The sequence below is a fragment of the Oncorhynchus gorbuscha genome, linkage group LG04, assembly GCF_021184085.1.
Source record: "Oncorhynchus gorbuscha isolate QuinsamMale2020 ecotype Even-year linkage group LG04, OgorEven_v1.0, whole genome shotgun sequence".
NCBI classification, from domain to species: Eukaryota; Metazoa; Chordata; class Actinopteri; order Salmoniformes; family Salmonidae; genus Oncorhynchus; species Oncorhynchus gorbuscha.
The window spans coordinates 46,363,503-46,381,246 of record NC_060176.1 but is presented as its reverse complement, the minus strand read 5'-3'; the positions used below and the strand labels follow the sequence as shown (position 1 = coordinate 46,381,246).

General features: G+C 41.0%; 1 protein-coding gene across 1 annotated transcript; it reads right to left on the bottom strand.

Moving 5' to 3' along the window:
* Positions 1-12,197: 12,197 nt before the first annotated feature.
* LOC124034151 (caspase-3-like) lies at positions 12,198-17,440 on the bottom strand. The gene is made up of 7 exons (XM_046346931.1): positions 17,315-17,440; positions 16,726-16,814; positions 14,996-15,144; positions 14,760-14,888; positions 14,354-14,529; positions 14,087-14,201; positions 12,198-13,573 (listed from the first exon to the last, which is right to left on the bottom strand). Exons 2-7 carry the CDS (start codon positions 16,794-16,796, stop codon positions 13,344-13,346), a joined length of 870 nt encoding a protein of 289 aa, XP_046202887.1. The 5' UTR covers positions 16,797-16,814; positions 17,315-17,440; the 3' UTR covers positions 12,198-13,343.
* Positions 17,441-17,744: the final 304 nt, after the last annotated feature.

Here is a 17,744-nt window from a genome sequence, read left to right as displayed (position 1 = left end):
ACTACTTCTCTGATAGAGTTCAGTGTGTCAAATCGGAGGGTCTGCTGTCCGGACCTCTGGCAGTCTCTATGGGGGTGCCACAGGGTTCAATTCTTGGACCGACTCTCTTCTCTGTATACATCAATGAGGTCGCTCTTGCTGCTGGTGAGTCCCTGATCCACCTCTACGCAGACGACACCATTCTGTATACTTCCGGCCCTTCTTTGGACACTGTGTTAACAACCCTCCAGGCAAGCTTCAATGCCATACAACTCTCCTTCCGTGGCCTCCAATTGCTCTTAAATACAAGTAAAACTAAATCCATGCTCTTCAACCGATCGCTACCTGCACCTACCCGCCTGTCCAACATCACTACTCTGGACGGCTCTGACTTAGAATACGTGGACAACTACAAATACTTAGGTGTCTGGTTAGACTGTAAACTCTCCTTCCAGACCCATATCAAACATCTCCAATCCAAAGTTAAATCTAGAATTGGCTTCCTATTTCGCAACAAAGCATCCTTCACTCATGCTGCCAAACATACCCTTGTAAAACTGACCATCCTACCAATCCTCGACTTTGGCGATGTCATTTACAAAATAGCCTCCAATACCCTACTCAACAAATTGGATGCAGTCTATCACAGTGCAATCCGTTTTGTCACCAAAGCCCCATATACTACCCACCATTGCGACCTGTACGCTCTCGTTGGCTGGCCCTCGCTTCATACTCGTCGCCAAACCCACTGGCTCCATGTCATCTACAAGACCCTGCTAGGTAAAGTCCCCCTTATCTCAGCTCGCTGGTCACCATAGCATCTCCCACCTGTAGCACACGCTCCAGCAGGTATGTCTCTCTGGTCACCCCCAAAACCAATTCTTTCTTTGGCCGCCTCTCCTTCCAGTTCTCTGCTGCCAGTGACTGGAACGAACTGCAAAAATCTCTGAAACTGGAAACACTTATCTCCCTCACTAGCTTTAAGCACCAACTGTCAGAGCATCTTACAGATTACTGCACCTGTACATAGCCCACCTATAATTTAGCCCAAACAACTACCTCTTTCCCAACTGTATTTAATTTATTTATTTATTTTGCTCCTTTGCACCCCATTATTTTTATGTCTACTTTGCACATTCTTCCATTGCAAAACTACCATTCCAGTGTTTTACTTGCTATATTGTATTTACTTTGCCACCATGGCCTTTTTTGCCTTTACCTCCCTTCTCACCTCATTTGCTCACATTGTATATAGACTTGTTTATACTGTATTATTGACTGTATGTTTGTTTTACTCCATGTGTAACTCTCTGTCGTTGTATCTGTCGAACTGCTTTGCTTTATCTTGGCCAGGTCGGAATTGTAAATGAGAACTTGTTCTCAACTTGCCTACCTGGTTAAATAAAGGTGAAATAAAAATAAATAAATAAAATGGCCACTAGAACAGACATTACTGCTTACCAAACTATGCAAGTTACACTAAGTAAAAGACAGACTCTCCACGTATTGTATTAATGGGGACCAGGTTAAGCCAACTCTAAACGGCATGAGAGGACCTTAGTGAGAAAGTTATAATCGCAGCACAAAAGGCTTATAGGGCAGTATGAGCCACAGTCTAGGGGATTCTTGTCTTTTTTAAGCAAAACCGAATTAGTCGCCTGGGTAAGTGTCTGTGACAGTTTCTGTCTAGAAAGGATTTCATTGTACATTGAGCTGAGGATAGGGGATAATTTAGAGGAGAATGCTAAAAAAAATGTAACAGGGAAGCCATCAGGCCCAGGGGCTTTACCGCTCTGCATGAACTGAATTGCCAGAGTAGCTTCATCATCACTTATTGAGGCATCCATGTTGGTTTGTTCATCTGAATTGAGACAGGGGATGTCCAGATGTGTCAGGAACAGCCTCTGACGAGTAAAGAGCAAAATAGAATTGCTTAAATGAATTATTTTTAAATGTTATTTTATTTCACCTTTATTTAATCAGGTAGGCCAGTTGAGAACAAGTTCTCATTTACAACTGCGACGTGGCCAAGATAAAGCAAAGCAAAGCGACCAGCCACCGACAGCTGATGAAACTGTGGGTTTGCACAACTAAAGAATTTCTGCACAAACTGTCAGAAACAGTCTCAGGGAAGCTTATCTGCATGCTCAATGTCCTCACCAGGGTTTTCACCTGACTGCAGTACGGCGTCATAACCGACATCAGTGGGCAAATTCTCACCTTCAATGGCCACTGGCATGCTAGAGAAGTGTGCTCTTCACGGATGAATCCTAGTTTCAACTATACCGGGCAGATGGCAGCGTGTATGGTGTTATGTGAGCAAGTGGTTTGCAGATGTCAACGTTGTGAACAGAGTGCCCCATGGTGGGGTTATGGTATGGGCATGCATAAGCTATGGACAACGAACAACAAATGCATTTTATCTATGGCAATTTGAATGCATAGAGATACTGTGACGAGATCCTCAGACCCATTTTCGGGCCTTCATCCGCCATCACCTTATGTTTCAGCATGATAATGCACGGCCCCATGTCGCAAAGATCTGTACACAATTCCTGGAAGCTGAAAATGTTCCAGTTCTTCCATGGCCTGCATACTCACCAGATATGTTTAGGATGCTCTGGATCGATGTGTAAGATAGCATGTTCCAGTTCCCGCCAATTTCCAGCAACTTCACAGTCATTGAAGAGTGGAACAACATTCCACAGATCACAATCAACAGCTTGATCAACTTTAGGTGCTGCATATGGCAAATGGCGGTCACACCAGATACTGACTGGTTTTCTGATACACACCCCTACCTTTTCTTTTAAGGTATCTGTGACAAACAGATGCATATCTGTGTTCCCAGTCATGTGAAATCCATAGATTAGGGCCAAATTAATGAATTTAAATGAATTTTCCTTATGAAGGGAAATGAAAGGGAGATAACTAGTCAGTTATATATTAACTGTAACTTGGTGAAATCTTTGAAATTGTTGCATTTATTTTTATGTTCAGTGTATAATTGTCATTCCAGACAGTTCTTATACCTCATAATTTTGGAGTGGGTCCTCCGCGGTGAGACACTGGGTCTAGGAGTCAGGATTATTTTCCCATCCTGCGTGGTAAACGCCATCTGAGCCAAATATCCATCACCTACACTTGTTTTCAGGAAGTGGAAGACTCCCAGCACTTGTGAATAGTCAAAGTTACAAATTTATGCTGCTTCCAGCCTGTGATGTGTCAGTTTAGGTAATGTGACTGCAAAATAATTATGATGTGCAGTTAGACATCTTTACATGGCAGACACACATTCTTATTCTCAAATTTTATGTTTCACAAATTACAGTTAGTTTATGTTGTAACAGGAAAGGTGGTTCTTTATATTATGATAGACATAATGTATTCAAAGCGTGATGTACATGTGTGATACAGTGCCTTCAGAAAGTATTCACACCCCTTGACTTAAAAAAATGTGTTACAGCCTGAATTTAAATGGATTAAATTGAGATTTTGTGTCACTGGCCTATACACAATACCCCATAATGTCAAAATGGAGTTACGTTTATTTGACAAATTAATATATAAAAAAATATATATACAAGTATTCAACCCTTTTATTATGGCAAGCCTAAATAAATTCAAGAGCAAAAATGTGCTTAACACATAATATAAATATATTTTTTTCATGTGCTTTATGCTATTTACCTCATGACTCCTGCGGGCTTTGTTGACTATGAACTTGCTTGTTTACCCGACCGTGGGACAGACTATGTTTGTTCCCACACTCGGGACTCTGACTCTCTATTGGTTTCACGGACACTTGGCCTCTCATCCTATTCTAACCACCTCTCGCCGGCTTTGTATTCATGTTACCTGATGAAATTGCTGTACAATATGATCTTGTTGCCATCTAATGCACATTCCAATGTCATAAATCAACACTGCAGAGCTCTACCTGTCCTCTGCCGTGCCCTGATTGTATTACTGTTGATGATATCTGGAAATGTGCATGTAGACCATGGCCCATCTACTGTTGCTAGCCCCAATTCTGACTTGTGCTCGGATATCGGCTTCACTGATTTCTGCTCTCGTAAAAGCCTGGGTTTCTGCACCTTAACACTAGAAACGTATCACCTAAAATTGATCAATTGAAAGTGTGGGGTCACAAATCCAATCCAGATGTGGTGGTCATTACTGAGATGAGGTTATTAAGAAAGAGTGTTTTGAACACTGATGTTAACCTTTCTGGTTATAAACTTTTTTGGCAAGACAGATCTTCCAAAGGTGGTGGATTGGCAATCTTTTCCAAGGAACCCCTTCAGTGCTTGGTTGTCTCCACCAAGTCGGTCCCCAAACGATTTGATGGTTTTAAGCATTAAACTTTCAAATAGCTCTTTGTTGACTGTTGCAGGGTGTTATCGGCCACCATCAGCACTGGCCTGTACCCTAAATGCCTTAAGCTCTCTCCTGGCCCCTTACACTAAGTCTGCATTTGTCCTGCTCGGTGACCTAAACTGGGACATGCTTAGACCACCTGACCAAATCCTAAAGCAATGGGACTCCATAAATCTCTCAGATTATTACCAATCCCACAAGGTATGACTCCAAACACCCAGAAAGGGCTACTCTCCTCGATGTTATGCTCATAAATAATCCTGATAGGTATCGGTCTGGTGCTTTCTATAATGACCTTAGTGATCACTGTTTTACAGCCTGTGTTCGTAATGGCTGCTCAATGAAATGACCTGTCCTGATTTGTCATAGACGTTTGCTAAAATAATTTAATGAGCAAGCCTTCCTTCATGACTGGGCCTCTGTAAATTGGTATAGAATCAGCTTGATCCCCTTTGTCGAAGGTCCTTGGACCTTGTTTTTCTATATTTTCAGTGGTATCGAATCCTTGGGGTAGGCCGTCATTGTAAATAGGAATTTGTTCTTAACTGACTTGCCTAGTTAAATAAAAATAAATAAAATTGTTAAAACACACCCCCATAAAGAAATGAGAATTAATAACAGGTTCAGCCCCTGGTTAGACCGTGATCTTGCAGAGTTACTCCACCTCAGGAATTGCATTTGGTGAAAGGATCGGCACACGCATAGTCAGGCTGACTGGCTCTCGTTCAGGCAAATGAGAAATAAATGCACTCAGGCTATCTATCCGGAAGGCCAAAGTTAGTTACTTTAAGGAGCAGTTATCTCTATGGGTCTAACTGCTAGAAGTTCTGGAAAAATGTTAAAGACCTGGAGAATAAACCCTCTTCCTCATAGCTTCCCATGTCCCTTAATGTAGAGGATGTGGTTGTTACTGACAAGGAGCACATCACTGAGCTCTTTAATCACCACTTCATTAAGTCAGGATTCCTATTTGACTCAGCCATGCCTCCTTGCCTGTCCAATATTTCCTCATCTCCCACCCATTCTAATGCGACTAGCCCCAATGCTCCTCCCTATTTTTCCCTTGCCCCACTACAAAGTTTCTCCCTGTAGGTGGTCACTGAGTCCGAGGTGCTAAAGGAGCTCCTGAAACTTAACCCCCAAAAAACATCTGGGTCAGATAGTTTAGACTCTTTCTTCCTTAAGGTTGCTGCCCCTATCAGCACCAAGCCTATCTCTGACCTTTTTAACCTGTCTCTCCTCTCTGGATATGTTCCTATTGCTTGGAAGGCAGCCACGGTGTATCCTTTATTTAAAGGGGGAGATCAAGCTGATCCTAACTGTTATAGGCCAATTTCTATTTTGTCCTGTTTATCAAAAGTGTTGGAAAAACTTGTCAATAATCAACTGACTGGCTTTCTTGATGTCTATAGTATTCTCTCTGCTATGAAATCTGGTTTCCGCTCAGTTTATGGCTGTATCCCTGCAACCTTAAAGGTCCTAAAATATGTCACCATTTCTCTTGAATCTATTATGAAATGTTGAGCTGCTAATTTTATTGACTTGGCCAAAGCTTTTGATACGGTAGAACATTCCATTCTTGTGGGCCGGCTCAGGAGTATTAGTATCTCTCGGAGTGGTCTTTGGCCTGGTTTGTTAACTACCTCTCTCAAAAAGTGCAGTGTATAACGTCAGAACATCTGTCAGTCACTCCCTGTCACCAAGGGAGTATCCCAAGGCTTGATCCTAGGTCTCACACTCTTCTCAATTTACATCAACAACATAGCTCAGGTAGTAGAAAGCTCTCTCGTCCATTTATATGCAGATGATACTCAGCTGGCCCCTCCCTGGATTTTGTGTTAAACGCTCTACAACAAAGCTTTATTCGTGTCCAACAAGCTTTCTCTGCCCTTAGCCCTGTTCTGAACACCTCCAAAATTAAGGTCATGTGGTTTGGTAAGGAGGACACCCCTCTTCCCACCAGTGTGATTACTACCTCTGAGGGTTTAGGGCTTGAGGTTGTCACCTCATACAAGAACTTGTGAGTATGGCTAGACGGTACACTGTCCTTCTCTCAGCACATACCAAAGCTGCAGGCTAAGGTTAAATCTAGACTTGGTTCCTATTTCGTAATCCCTACCGAAGGACATCTTAAGAGTGGGTGAGGTGGCGATGACGGGACTGGGGGTTGGCATCCTCTTTCACAACAAAACATACCTGCAGATGAGAGACAGATGGAGAGAGAGATAGCATGTTTAAACCTTGTTAAAAAAAACATCTAACACTGTCAGTCATGGGGTTCTGTAGCTCAGTTGGTAGAGCATGGCGCTTGTAACGCCAGGGTAGTGGGTTCGATCCCCGGGACCACCCATACGTAGAATGTATGCACACATGACTGTAAGTCGCTTTGGATAAAAGCGTCTGCTAAATGGCATATATATTATAATTATCAGGAGGTGAAATACAACACTGACCTTGGATCATAAACTCTGGGACTACTGCATCTCTATCTGTATTTCAATGTAAAGCATCTCTTTAATAATACTTACTGTTGACCTAACCAAGTGACCTCTCACCTCAGATCATGCTGTGCCCTTTATGTAGCCAGTTCAGATGCGGGAGGGGTTCACCGACACAGCTGAATAACCTAGAGGATTTAGGGATAAGGGGAGAGAGGGATGATGTGAAGGAGAGAGACTGATATTGAGTAAATAATGTACTTAATAAGGTACTTAAAATGACATACCCAAATCTAACCGCCTGTAGCTCAGGACCTGAAGCAAGGATATGCATATTTTTGATACCATTTGAAAGGAAACACTTTGAAGTTTGTGGAAATGTGAAATTCATGTAGGATATAACACATTATAACACAAATTTTGTATCAAGACTGCCCAAATGAGCCTAATTGGTTTATTCATACATTTAAGTTTATAACTGTGCACTCTCCTCAAACAATAGCATGGTATTATTTCACTGTAATAGCTACTGTAAATTGGACAGTGCAGTTAGATTAACAAGATTTGAAGATTTCTGCCCATATAAGATATATCTGTGTCACACCCTGACCATAGTTTGCTTTGTATGTTTCTATGTTTTGTTTGGTCAGGGTGTGATCTGAGTGGGCATTCTATGTTGTGTGTCTAGTTTGTCTGTTTCTGTGTTTGGCCTGATATGGTTCTCAATCAGAGGCAGGTGTTAGTCATTGTCTCTGATTGGGAACCATATTTAGGTAGCCTGTTTGGTGTTGGGTTTTGTGGGTGATTGTCTCCTGTGTCAGTACCACACGGGACTGGTTTCGGGTTTTCACATTTATTGTTTTGTAGTTTGTTCATGTATAGTTTTCTTATTAAAAAACCATGAACTTCAACCACGCTGCGTATTGGTCCGCCGATCCTTCTTGCCTCTCCTCTTCGGAAGAAGAGGAGGAAATCCCTAACACTATGTCCTGGGAATTTTTCTTGTTTCTTACAACCTCATGCTAATCACATTAGCCTACATTAGCTCAACAGTACTGCGGGAGGACACCGATCCTGTAGAGGTTAATGAGTGTTCAACAGGAATCTGTGTGTGTGGCCTCACATGGTGTCCACACTAAGTAGCTGCAGAGTACTTTATGCTGAAAAACATGAACGGACACACGAGGACAAACAATATAGCGTAGTTATAGAAATAATGAAGTGTCTTACTATTCTCCATGGTTGGCCCTCTTGCCTGTTCTTTGAAGGTGGAAGGAGTTACAGTTATACACCTGAGCCTACTTACTGCACAACACAATCCAGCAATCAGATTGATACATGTGCGTGTAGGTGTGGGTTATAGGGTGTCTAATTGTTCTACATTTTTTCAATATGGGTGACTTAAAATAGCCTATTTTGGTTTTCTACAGACATCACACCCTTATCTAAACAGCACCCTCACCTGAGAAGTAGAACTCAAAGGGAGGGAAACTGGGAATTGAATAACTGCAGTTGACATAGCTAAGTAAATGGAAGAATATTCTTATTGCAATGTGGATGGCTCTTAAAATAGCCTTTGGTTGTGCATAGTGTAGTCTATGGTGTTGCCTGGGAACAGCACTTTTTTGGAGAAGTAGGAGGTGAAGATCCCCCGCACACGGATTGCCTCTCATGCTGCGTTGCTGGACCCCAACCTTGAAACATCCCGCAGAGCACCAGACTTCTCCTCTGGCACACGCCGGCAAGCTGCATTTCCCCTCCTGGCCCTCGTGTCCATCCTCATGAAGTTATGCAGGACACAGGTAGCCTTCATATGCCTGAATTTCTCCAGGAGGCAGTCCCAGATGGCCCTGGTCACCCAACCTTGCAGTGCCCTACACGGTAACTGTAGGCAATCATTTTGAAGGAATCTCCAGTTACAAGGTATCTAGGAATATGGAAAATAATATTATTAGACTTTTACATCACCAGGTCATTGTGGATTACTAAAGTATAATATCCCTCATAACAAATCATGATAACATTGGATTGAAAGATGCATTGGCACACATATGTGAATGTGTGGCATGTGACATTAACAGAATCATATCAAGGATAGCATCACAAATGAATACATAAATAACACTTGAAGCTTGATGAGTTGATCATTTGAATCAGCAGTGTAGTATTAAGGCAAAAACAAAAATGTGCACCTCTTTGAGTCCCCAGGACTGAGAACCACTGCTCTTCATTGAGACCTCTTCATCTGTAGACAGGCTTTCATAGCTCTCTTAATCTGAGGACAGAAAACCTCACAAGAAACAGACTTCATTATACTCAAATTACACTGCACTGAATATTATGTTACTATTATCTTCCTCACTTCTAGGGACTGGAACTACACAAAAGTACCTGCCCTAGCAAAGTTTGTCACCAGAGCGTTTTAGAGCATATTACTATTGAACTATTTACCCATTTAATAACCAGACCTTCATACAAACTTGCTATGCTGAATTCTTGACGCACAATCGAACATGCTGCTATATGCTGCCAGCACACCCACAAGCGAGTCACAATGGGCGGCCTAAGTGGCACGCGGCAATTTACCGCTTGCTAGTGAACATGCCACGTCATCCGCACTCTCCGCTCCTCACCACTTTCCTCCATTGAAAATGAATGGGAAGCAGTGTTTCACCGCGTGCTAGTGTACACGGGGCATCAAAAGGCAAACTCCAATTACATAGTTTCAATGAATGGAATCGCTTGGTAAATTTCGGTAAACTTCCCCTTTAACTAACGTCCCCATCAGTCAGATCCTCTGAAGACAGGGATGCTCTATGTCTTATTTGAACAGGCCGAGGGCCGGAGCCCGAAGCACACGCCTAAATATCCTCCTCGTATTATCAAGCAATAATTGGAGGACATGTTTTGGCTCAGCACAGGCAACATGACGTAACACTGCTCTTAGCAATATGCGACTGAATGTGGGGATAAATGTCATACCGAGTCATCTGCTCCAGTTCCTTTCTGACAGGTGCCTTTGTCTGGGTGGCAGAATATTTTTTCTGTGGGACAGGTGCCTTTTCTGGAGGGGCAGAATATTTATTTCTGGGAGGCAGAATACCCACTCTGATCTTCTGTTAAATCCTATTTGCCTGCTCCCCTTTCACAATATCTATTAGACAAGAATATAATTGTTGCCCGTGTCATGATTAAATGCACTGTAACCTCTCTGTATTTCAACTGAATGAAAGTAAAAACCTATTGTAGTTTCTTGTCAGAAAGCCAAAGCAGAGGTTTCCCTGGCTCCTACCACAGGAAATAATCTGGAAATCCAAGAGCCATGAGTCTGCTCCTCTCTGCAGTCACACGTCTTATCTGAGGCCACACACTGCATGGAGTGTGTGGCCTCAGATAAGATGTGAGACTGCGGAGACGAGCAGGCCATTATGCTGCCCATCATATATTGGATAATGACATTATAGTTTTGAATAACCCATAGTATGTTAGATTTTCATACAGAATACTGAATCAGGCATTCATGACATTTATTCATTTGACATTTTAGGCATTTAGCAGACAGTCCAGAGTGACTTACAGGAGCAATTTGTCACACCCTGGCCATAGAGGTTTTTATTCTCTATTTTGGTTAGGCCAGGGTGAGACTATGATGGGCATCCTATGTTCTTTATTTCTATGTTTTGTGCTTCTATATTTTGGCCGGGTATGGTTCTCAATCAGGGACAGCTGTCTATCGTTGTCTCTGATTGGGAATCATACTTAGGCAGAATGTTTTGCCACCTTAGGTTGTGGGATGTTCTTTTTTTTGTTAGCTCTGCGTAGTGTACGGAACGTGACGTTAGTTGGTCTTTTGATTGGTGTTCGGATGTAATAAAGAATCATGAACACTTACCACGTTGCACGTTGGTCCACTTCTTCTGACGAGCATTACACAATTAGGGTTAAGTACATTGTTCAAGGGCACATCGACAGAGCCTTGTCGATGTGCCCTCAGTTACTGTCCCAACACTAACAGCTAGGCTATCTGCCGCCATACATCACGTTAGTCTTGTAAGAATTTTCTCGTTAGTTATTTCACAATGTTGTGGGAGACATTATCTTGCACCACCAGACTAACATTAAAAATAAAAAAACTTACAGTACCTGTTAAAAGTTTGGACACACCTACTCATTCAAGGCTTTTCTATATTTTTACTCTTTTCTACATTGTAGAATAATAGTGAAGACATCAAAACTATGAAATAACACACATGGAATCATGTAGTAACCAAAAAAGTGTTGAACAAATCAAAATATATTTAGGATTTTTTCAAATTAGCCACCCTTTGCCTTGATGACAGCACAGTGAAGGAAAAGCAGCCAACAAGTGCTCAGCATAGGTGGGAACTCCTTCAAGACTGTTGGATAAGCATTCCTCATGAAGCTGGTTGAGAGAATTCCAAGAGTGTGCAAAGCTTTGAAAGGTCTTCCGCTCACCTACTCTGCGTCTCGAAAAGGAACTAAAAATCTCAAATTCGGACTCATCAGACCAAAGGACAGATTTCCAGATTGCTCATGTTTCTTGACCCAAGCAACAATCTTCTTCTTATGGGTGTCCTTTACAGCCAGCAGCATATCATCCTGCATCCCATTGCTGGCTTGCTTATGAAGCTAAGTATGTTAGGTCCCTGGATGGGAGACTTGGGGCATTGGGCACCTTTTCCCAATGCCCCAGGTCAGTGATTGGGGACATTCCCCTGAGTAGGGTGCCGTCTTTCAGATGGGATGTTAAACGTGTGTCCTGACTCTGTGGTTACTAACAAGCCCATTGAACTTATTGTAAGAGTAGGGGTGTTAACCCTGGTGTCCTGGCTAAATTCCTAATCTGTCCCTCATACCATCATGGTCACCTAATCATCCCCAGCTTACAATTGGCTCATTCCTCTCCCCTGTAACTATTCTCCAGGTTGTTGCTGTAAAATGTGTTCTCAGACAACTTCTGGTTAAATAAGTAGTGGTTTCTTTGCTGCAATTTGACCATGACTGACCTTCATGTCTTAAAGTAATGATGGACTGTCGTTTCTCTTTGGACTTGGTATTTTACCAAATAGGGCTATCTTCTGTATACCACCCCTACCTTGTCACAACACAACTGATTGGCTCAAATGCATTAAGGAAAGAAATTCCACAAATTAACAACACACCTGTTAATTGAAATGCATTCCAGTTGACTATCATATGTGTTATTTCATAGTGTTGATGTCCTCACTATTATTCTACATTGTTGAAAATAGTACAAATAAAGAAAAACCCTGGAATGAGTAGGCGTGTCCAAAATTTTGACTGGTACTGTATATATTAATTAAAATCCCATTCACAGAAATGTTTGGTTTCTTGGAAAATAATAGGATAACAATTGAATCAAGGATAAAAGCTAGTTTATTCAAGTTTATATTTCATGTAGTAAGCTATTTGAATGTACAATGTGCAATGAAAAAAACAAACCATCCCACAGGTAAGACAGTTATCATTTCTAAAAGGACATGGCACATTTTTCAATACTTTTAAAGCCTGAGTGATTGATTTACTACATTATTGCTATCTGAAAGCGTGTTTCCCTTTATACTCGATAATTCAGAACATATACAACAAATCAATAGCAAGTATTCATATTGCATAATCGTTGCTTAATGCCTGCCATTAAAAATCCATTCTCTTTGGTCCAACATCATGCCTTTTAGGCCTCCGAGTCCAAGATATATTGAATCAAACCTTTAGCTTTCTCTTTAAGACTTAACCCAAACAGAATACAAGTATTTAAATTTGTATCCACTTAGAAGTAGTGCTGAGCGATTAGTGCTTTTTGAGGTCGGTTCGGTTTCATTTAAATTCTTAAACAATAATCCCAGTTTTCGATTTCGATAATACATTAAATGCATTATGTGGGTTGAATGCGGTAACACAAAATAAAACAATCATTAAAAGTCCCATGATGGTAGTGACTGCCCATAACTGCTTATCACTTATTAACCATACTTTATTCACATTACTTTAAACAAATATTTGAGTTGTGTATATTACATTTGTTTTATTTTGATTACTTTTAAGTGTTTTTATTTGATGACAATTAAAAAAAATATTAGTCATCCTCTCTATAGAGCTTCTGCCTATGCTGTCTGACAAAATCACAATTTTAGTAGTTCTTCAAAGTAAATAAGGCATAGAGAGCAACTGCCCTCTACCCCTCTCAATCGAGTGTTTTTCTGTCTCAAGTAGGATTCTGGTCATGGTAGTTAATTACCACGTTTTCTGCATTAAACCACGTATAATGTTGTCCTGTTGGAAACTACAACTCCCTCCTAATTTGCAGTTCGGCATGATCTGGTTTATCTCTAGAGAAAATGTGCATAAAGGGAATTCAAAATATTGAAACGACATAGGTAGTTTAGAAATGTTGTGTAATTGCGCAGCACTACTTAGAAGTCCAGTAAACATTGTGCACATAGCTAAAAAGGTCCCACAGGATACACAATCAAGTCATAGTAATGTCTAGACAACAATATCAAATCAATGTGGAAAGTAGAGATCTTTGGTCAACATAGACACAATGCAAGGGATCTGCTTTTTGGCAGTAAAGCCAGGCATGTTGGACATAGACTCGAAGTCAAGTGCCACCATGTGGTTGACACGTGTCATGATCTGCATGATCTCCAGCTGTTTGCCGTACCTTTGTAACATCTCACAGAGGGCCTGCACGAACCAGGAGCCCTTCTGGGTGTTCCTCCAGGAGTAGTAGCCTATGGAGAGACATGGACGTCACAAACCAATCAGACCAACCAATCATTAATCTCTCTAAAGCACATACATGGTCGTTTTTGTACATGGTACAGTGCAATTACCATACAAGTATACATGGCTATAGTAGTAGGCTTATAGTCTACTGTCATACCCGTTTGCAGTTTGTGTGTAAAAGTTATAACATATATCAGTACTATGTACCATGTAAATGTAACATATGTAGTATGCACGACTGCAGACGTTTTTATCTCAATACCAAATCATTTCTTGGTAACAATGAAGTAACTTACTGCGATTGTTTTCAATTAAAATGGTGATGTCGCTAGGCTGGCAAAACTCTATCCACCAAAACTTTTCAAACAGCTCTTACACTAAAAAGGGATTATAATTTCCACAATTTCAGTTATTACAACCTCAGTGTGGAAATAAATATTTAAAAAAATCACATTTTTGACTGCCATGGCCCTTTAAAGTATGTCAAAGTGGGGCATTAATAAAACAGAGTTTATTACCTGGAGCTGTAGAATAAGCGTAGAGAAAGTCTGCCTCAACAGGAATCCTCTCTGGAGAGTCATCAGCAACGGAGTCTGTCTCTATGCCACCATCCAGGTCATTGCCACGGCACGCCTAGTCACCAGATCCACAGAAAGGATCAGGGGTTAAGGGCCAGGGGAAGATAAGCTACTCTTAGCAATGTACCACTGAATATCAGTCATGCAAATACATGTTCATCACTTCAGTACAGAAAGTTTGAACAGGCAGCTAAAACCTTACAGTACCTGGATGAAGAAGAGTTTGGGCTTGCCCACCAGCGTTTTGCAGCGGTCGCCCCTAAAGAGGCCAGTGAGCTTCTTGAGTTCTACGTTGCCATCTGTGCCATAGAACACCCCCTCGTCTCCATGGCTCAGCATCACACACACAAAGGAGGCCGACTGGCTGTGGTCGTCTTGAGACACTGAAAATGTCACACACACGCACGCACACACACAGTGGCTCTTGAAGTCAATCGAACTTAACATTAAAAAGAGATTTCCTTCAGTTGATCAAATTTTGCCAGATGTCACATCACTACTACCAACACTAGTGCAACTTATTTGTAGACAATCAGAGAGAAACTTCTCAAATGACTCCACAAAGAAAGACAATCTAACTCAGACACTCAGACATCACAACTGCTGAGCTTACCTTTGCAAAGCAGCTGTTGTATCTGTTGCACAGTCTGGTCATTAGCAACCTTGACTTTGTACCCCAAACTCGAGAACACTTTGATCGCATGTCCTGCATCCATGTCTGTTCCATTGCGAAAGCTCATTCCTTTAAAGGGAAATAACCAATGAAGTGTATATAACAAAAATCGGACATACCATCATAACCTGAACAAGTGAAATAGACAAAAATACATAGTACAAACTTAGGCCTACCTGTGTGCTTGTCAAAGTTCTTGTTGTTGATGATGACACACTGTCCAAGGCAGGGGTAGTTCATCTTATATGTGTACATGTCAGCCGGAGGCTTAGCGTCTACTTCAGGATTCTCTGTCGTAAACCTTTGCACTGAGGGACTGCCCAGCCTGGAGCAAAAGGAAAAAGTTCCTTTTAACACTGAATCGGCTGCGGCACAGTGGGCAGACAATACCACATTGCAGAAGTCCTTGCAGAGTGATTAAAACGTCTACATACACGTTTCACTGTCCATGTTAAACTGGCTCCACAGGTACGTTGAAAATGCATGTTGTTTGGCTAATGAAGCCAGCTGACATGCTTGAAGGCACAATGACAGCAGGTTTTGTCTTATGATCAGACACGCAATGTCACATTGCACTCTAATGCAGATGAGAGGATAATTTGTCCGACACTATTCAGGGGTAAAATTATGTTGAAAGATGCTTTCACAGAATGTGACAGCTGATAGAACTATGTAAAAAGAGGCTCACTCGCCCAGTGCATGCCACCCAAATTGGTATCTAAATAAAAAATCAGAGTGCAAACTAATAGAATAAAATACAGTGCCTTCAGAAACTATTCGCGCCCCTTGACCTTTTCCACATTTTGTTGTGTTACAGCATGAATTTAAAATAGATTGAATTGAGATGTTTTGTCACTGGCCTACACACAATACCCAATAATGTCAAAATAAAATATGAAAAGCTGAAATGTCTTGAGTCAATAAGTATTTTTAAAAATTGCTTAACAAGTCACATAAGTTGCATGGACTTACTGTGTGCAATAATAGTGTTAAAATGATTTTTTTAATGACTGCCTCATCTTTGTACCCCACACATACAATTATCTGTAAGGTCCCTCAGTCGAGCTGTACATTTCAAACACAGATTCAACCACAAAGACCAGGGAGTTGTTCAATGCCTTGCAAAGGGCACCTATTGGTAGATGGTTAAAAAAAATAAAAGCAGAAGTTGAATACAACACATTACTGAGTACCACTCTCCATATCTTCAATCATAGTGGTGGCTGCATCATGTTATCGGTATGATTGTAACGTTAAGGACTGGGGAGTTTTTCAGGATAAAATATAAATGGAATGGAGCTAAGCACAGGCAAAATCCTAGAGGAAAACCTGGTTCATTCTGCTTTCCACCAGCCACTGGGAGAAAAATTCACATAATCTACAGTGGAGTTACTTACCAAGAAGACAGTGAATGATCCTGCGTGGCTGAGTTACACTTGACTAAAATCTGCTTGAAAATCTATGGTAAGACCTGCAAATTGTTGTCTAGCAATTACCATCAATCAATTTGACAGATCTTGAAGAATTTTGAAAATAATAATAGGCATATGTTGCACAATCCAGGTTTGGAAAGTTCTTAAGATGTAGCCAGAAAGATTCACAGCTGTATTCGCTGCTAAAGGTGCTTCTACAAAGTATTGACTCAGGGATGTGAATACATATGTAAATGAGATATTTCTGTATTTCATTTTCAGTACATTTGCAAACATAAAAAATAAAGTTTTCATTGTAATTTTTGGGGCATTGTGTGTAGATGGGTGACAAAAAAAATAAACATTTTAAATTCGGGGTGGAATAAGTCAAGGTGTATTAATACTTTCTGAAGGTAATGTACATTTGATTTTGATGCCCACCCTCTATTCTTTGGGTAGATGATAGGGTTGACAGGAGAAATGCATTGCCTTACCCTTGTGCAGCTATCCCTTTGGCATCCACCAAATCAGACATGGTATCAGTCTCAGTAGCGCAATCACTCATACAACACCTATAGTTGTACTGAAAGAGAAAATAATAAGTTAATCACACACACACACACACACACACACACACACAAGTTCCAAAGTTGAATCCACACAGGAGACAAGCCATAATCTAAGTCAACTGAATTAGTTAACCTGCTATCAACTGTGGTTCAATAGTGAATGTAGCTAGCCATTTCTTTTTAGTAGTACTGTTAGATATTACGACATGTAACACCAGCTAAATAACTAGCTAGTATGCTAACGTTAATAGCTAGCTAACGTTAGTTACCAAAGTCTGTTTAGCTAACTTTCAGTAACTTTCAGTTAGCTAGCTAGCTACTCTTATCAAATTTAGCCGGGACGGATACGGTAGCTAGTACAATATATATATAACGTTATGAAGTAGTAACCTCGTAAATTAATGTTAACGTTACCAAGTTTAATTTGAAACTGAAACGTCTCCTGTTCTTGTGTATATTACAGTACATTACATAAGGTATCAATGAAAGGTGTAAAAACTTTAAACATAATTACTTCGCATTAAGGCGTCGAAATACACCGGTGAAGGAGTAAACCTGAAGACTTCTCTGCAACTAAACGAAGTTATCTGATACTTGTTCATGTGGTGTCAAAGAAAAAACGTATCTTACGTGTCATTGTGCAAAGCAGCCAATCAAACACCGTAGTTTACTTCCTGTGTGTGGCGGCATAAAGGACACACCTTGACCAAAGCCGGTCATAAAGTTTCCAGAGTAGTGTGACTTTCCTGAGAATGAGGCAGGCAGGTAAAGACAAGCGAAAGATGGCGGTAGCGGATGAGTGGGTTCTGAATAGAATGGCGGTAGAATCAAGGAGAATTGAAGTGTTGTCCAAAAGAATGGAAAACGGAGCAAAGTAGTGTACAGTGATGAGAATGACCTTTCGTATCTAGTAGGAGTACGGTTTGTTAATGAGGAGCAATTGA